Below are 4,786 nucleotides of genomic sequence, written 5' to 3'. Positions count from 1 at the left end.
AAAAAAAAAAAGACCTTGTCTCTGCTAAAAACAGAAAAAATTAGCTGGGCGTGGTTGTGCACACCTGTAGTCCCAGCTACTCGGAAGGCTGAGGCAGGAGGATCACTTGAGCCCAGGAATTTGAGGTTGCAGTGAGCTATGATTATGCCACTGTACTCTAGCCAGGGTGACAGAATGAGATCCTGTCTCAAAAAAATTAAAAAAAGAATTCCTACAGATAAGTGAGAGAAAGGCAGGAAATACAATAGATGAATAGGCTAAAGACTTGAATGGCCACTGCACAGATGAGGAAACCCAAATAGCTAATAAACATATGAAGGTGCACTCAACCTTATTATTATTGGGAAAATGTGAATTAAAAACAAAGAAAGATATCACTATTCAATCATCACATTGGCAAACATTTTAAAATCTGAGAAGACCAGCTACTGGCAGAGCAGAGCAAAGAAACTCTCATATACTGTTAATGGGAGTACAAATTAGTAAATCACTTTGAAAAAGTATTGGCAGCTGTTTACTAAAGTTTAAGTTATATGTACTCTGTGACTACCACTCTTAGGCATATACTCAGAAGGAATGCATGCATGCTTATGTATACCAAGGAAACACGTACAAGAATTTCATAGCAGCATTGCTCATAACTGCCCCAAACTGAAAACTGACCAAATGTCCACCAACAGAACAATGAATAAACAAATTGTGGTGTATTAGAGTATCATATATCAATGAGAATGAACAAACATGTAACAAAATAAATGAATCTTACGAACATAATGCTGAGTAAAAAAAAAACAAGACATGAGAGAATAGCTACAGTATGATTTCATATACTGTCTCAGTCTGTTTGCAGTGTTAAAACAAAATACCATAGATGGGGTGGTTTTAAACAACAGAGATTTATGTCTCACAGTTCTTGAGGGTGGGACATCCAAGATCAAGGTGCTAGTATACTCAGTGTCTGTGAGGGCCCACTTCCTCATAGACAGCAGTCTTCTCACTCTACCCTCACAGGGTAGAAGGGAGGGTAGTTCCCTCAGCCTCTTTTATAAGGGGACTGATCCTGTCCATGAGGACTCCACCCTCAAGACTTAATCACCTCCCAAAGGCCTTACCGCTTAATACTATCACCTTGGGGGTTAGGATTTCAACATATGAATTTGGGGGAAATATAAACATTCAGACCATAGCATATAGTAACATAAAAAATTCAAAAATGGACAAAACTAAATTATTTAGGAATGTATACATACGTGGTAAAACAATTAAAAAAGAAGTAAATGATTACAATAAAAGAAAGTCAGGATTACTTCTGTGAGGGGGAGAGGGGAGGTAGTGATCAGAAAAGGAAGGGATGCTACTGGCAATATTCTATTTCTAAGCCTAGGTAGTAGTTTCATGATTATCTGCTAAATAACTATTTATTGAACTGCACATATAAGTTTTTACGAACTTCTGTAGATATATAATATTTTCCAGTAATAAAAGATTTGTTAAACATACAGAGCAAAGCAATACGTATAGTATAATCTCATTTTTATTTTATTTTACTTTTTTTTTTTTTTTGAGACAGAGTCTCACTCTTTTGCCCGGGCGAGAGTGAGTGCCATGGCGTCAGCCTAGCTCACAGCAACCTCAAACTCCTGGGCTCAAGCAAATGCCTCAGCCTCCCGAGTAGCTGGGACTACAGGCATGTGCCACCATGCCCGGCTAATTTTTTCTATATATTTTTAGTTGTCCAATTAATTTCTTTCTATTTTTAGTAGAGACGGGGTCTTGCTCTTGCTCAGGCTGGTTTCGAACTCCTGAGCTCAAACAATCCGCCCATCTCGGCCTCCCAGAGAGCTAGGATTACAGGCATGAGCCACCGCGCCCGGCCAACTATTACATTTTATATATACCAAAAGTTAGGGAAGAATATGTAGCAAACTATTAACAGTGGTTAGCTCTGGGAAGTGAGTTATAGATGTTGGGATGAGAGAAGCCCTTTTACTTTTTACTGGATTTTTTAATTTTAATTTTATCCATTGCACAAGTCATATTTTTATAATTTTAAAAACTCTCATAAAAATTAAATTAAATTTTAAGAATGTTTTTAACACTAACCTCTCCCCTTTATTTGTACCCTAGGACAACAAAGGCACCACAGGAAGCCAAACAAGCACTCCAGAGCCTGCCAACAATTTCTCAAACGATGTCAGCTAGCAAGCTTTGCTCTGCCTTTATAGGAGCTCTGAGAACGCACGCTCCCAATTACACATTCTCAGGCAGTGAACACACCTAAAGGATACTCTTATTCTCCCACCTCATCCTCCCATTCCCTGTACCCACCCGCTAAATCATTCCAGTGCTCTTTTTTCCCAAGATCACTTTGATTATTGCTCCCTCTAGTGCCTTCTTCTCTTGTCAGTTTTCTCCTATGCCCTCCCCTTACCTAGGCTTAAGCTTAATTATCCGAAAGAATCCAGGAAACCCTAGCTTCCTAGCTGGTCTCACTTAACCTTAGATATAATCAGGAAAGTTAACAAACCGAAGTCAATAAATATATTTAAATGTAATAGATCAAAATCATTTCTTTCAAATGGATTCACATTCAATCCAGATGACCCACTTTACCCTGTTCACTCCAAACCCAATCCAGATTCTACACATACCTCTCCCCACTACAACCCTCACTCTTTCTCCACTGCCCAACTTGTTAATCTTTCACTCATTTAACAAACCTTTTTGAGGTAGGAGCTATGTGGGACAAATAAAGCAAGTATAGCAATGAATCAGACATGGTCTTATTACAGATAATAAAGGTTAAAAAAAAAAAACCTTGGCACAGTTTCCTACCATGTAGGTGGCCTCCAGTGTTTGTGATTACTATCATCATCATCGTCATCAATGGTCATTGTTTTCTGTGAGTTTCCAATCCAGTGCAAAAGATATATATGCAGAACCATAGTTCAGGGCTAGAGAGATGGTGTGGAGGATCTCAAATGCCATTCAGAAGGGCTTCAGGCTGTAAAAATGGGAGGTCATCACGTTTTTTGTTTTTTGGTTTTTTTTAGCATGGGAACAAAATGATCTGAGTGACAATATAAGGAGAGTAAACTGGCAGCCATTTGCAGGAAAGAAAAAAGAGGAAAAAAATATATTACAGCTATAGAGACTGCCTCCCCCACGACCCTTTCCTCAAACATCACAAGGGGAGAATGAAAAGGAACCCTCATCTAGAATCTGGCATCTGGCATCCCAGATGAAACAGAGGGCTAAATTGCGATGCTTACCTTATGAGAAGAAACATTTTAACTGAGTGGTCAGTGGGGTGGGGCCCTATTTATGACACAAGAGGGCAAGCCCCTCCCCCCTGGTAAGAGTGTGCGGGGCACACAGCCTCTTCTTATTCCCAATCCCTCCCCACTAAAGTGGAGCCATAGAGTGCAGTACTTGGCACGGGAGTGGGGGCCAGCAGTGATCAGCCCATTTGCCACCTGCCTTAAAAAGGAAGACCAGGGACACCAGGATGAAGGAGTGGAACCCAAAGGGAGGTGCCATCATGAGGAATCAATGAAAGATCTGTGAAGAGGAAGGCCTGAGGGAGAGCCCAGAAGAATGAAGCCTGGGAGATCAACACCTCCCCTGAGGGAAATAACCACAGTGGAGCCAGGTTCTAACACAGTATCTGGGCCAGACTGGGAATCTGAGCCTCACAAGAGACCTACGACCCAGCCAGAGCCAGAATCCAAGATGCAGCAGGGATCCAATACTCAACAGAAGCCTGCTTCACAGCCAAGACCCCTCACCCAGCAGGAGCTCCTTACCCAACACGAAGCTGAATCCCAGCAGGAACCTAGAACCCAACAAAAATCTGTTTCACAGCACGAACTTCTTGCCCCACAGGGGCCTGTACCACAGCAATCACCTCCCACCCAAAGGGTGCGCTTCACTCAACAGGAAGCTGCCTCTCAGCAGGGACCTGGGCCAGGCAAAGACTCTACAGCTAAACAGGAACCAGAATTGAGAGAGGGACATGTAGCCCAGCCAGGACCTGGGCCAGTAGAGCCACCTCTAGCTCAACAAGAAACTGAATCAACACTTACAGCCCAGGCTAAACCTGGACCCAAAAAGGGAACACCTGCCCAGACTGAATCCACATGCCAAGAGCGACTCGAGCAGTCGAACCCCATAGCCCAGCAAACAATTCTGATCCAGGGAACCAAATCCAGGCAGGAATATTTGACTGAGCAGGGATTTCTAACAAAACTGAAGGAACTATCCACCCAGCAATCAACCATAGAGTGGAAGGCATTTTTTGAGTGGGTCACAGATTTTGACTCAGAATCAGATGTGCGGTCATCTTCAGAGACAGATCCTCTGGCCATGAGGGACGGAACAGTGGCCCAGGGAGTGAAGCTAGCCTTCAAAAAGAAACCGAGTTATGAAGTGATATCAGGCTATGGTGGGACATCACCACATGGGAAGAAAACCAGCGCCAAGAATCACAAACACAACCAGGACACAGGTGAGTTTGAACCCGGAAGAAATGGAACCTCCCAGGGAAGGTCATTAATTCGTGTAAGAAATACTAAAAATTTACAGTATATCAGGTTAGCTCTGGTCATCCTTCAACAATCTTGAGACATAAATATCAACATCCCCATTTTATAGATGAGGACACTCAGGCCTAAAAATAAAGAAGTAAAGGATCTTGGCCGGGCACGGTGGCTCACGCCTGTAATCCTAGCTCTCTGGGAGGCCGAGGTGGGCGGATTGTTTGAGCTCAGGAGTTCGAGACCAGCCT

At 42.6% G+C, this 4,786-nt stretch overlaps 2 protein-coding genes across 2 annotated transcripts in view; both read left to right on the top strand.

Moving 5' to 3' along the window:
- Positions 1–2,351, top strand: part of CXCL17 (chemokine (C-X-C motif) ligand 17) — a 16,449-nt gene extending 14,098 nt beyond the window's left edge. Inside the window, exon 4 of the mRNA XM_012653322.1 lies at positions 2,128–2,351. Coding sequence (XP_012508776.1) covers positions 2,128–2,225 — 98 coding nt within the window. The 3' untranslated portion in view covers positions 2,226–2,351. The remainder of the gene's footprint in view (positions 1–2,127) is intronic.
- Positions 2,352–3,732: 1,381 nt separating this feature from the next.
- LIPE (lipase, hormone-sensitive) overlaps positions 3,733–4,786 on the top strand; it is a 21,286-nt gene continuing 20,232 nt past the window's right edge. Inside the window, exon 1 of the mRNA XM_012653220.1 lies at positions 3,733–4,507. Within this exon, the coding sequence (XP_012508674.1) occupies positions 3,733–4,507 (775 nt within the window). The remainder of the gene's footprint in view (positions 4,508–4,786) is intronic.

Source organism: Propithecus coquereli, unplaced genomic scaffold (assembly GCF_000956105.1).
Source record: "Propithecus coquereli isolate 6110/MARCELLA unplaced genomic scaffold, Pcoq_1.0 Scaffold42, whole genome shotgun sequence".
NCBI classification, from domain to species: Eukaryota; Metazoa; Chordata; class Mammalia; order Primates; family Indriidae; genus Propithecus; species Propithecus coquereli.
The sequence above is the reverse complement of the archived record's forward strand: the minus strand, read 5'-3'. Positions and strand labels throughout refer to the sequence as shown.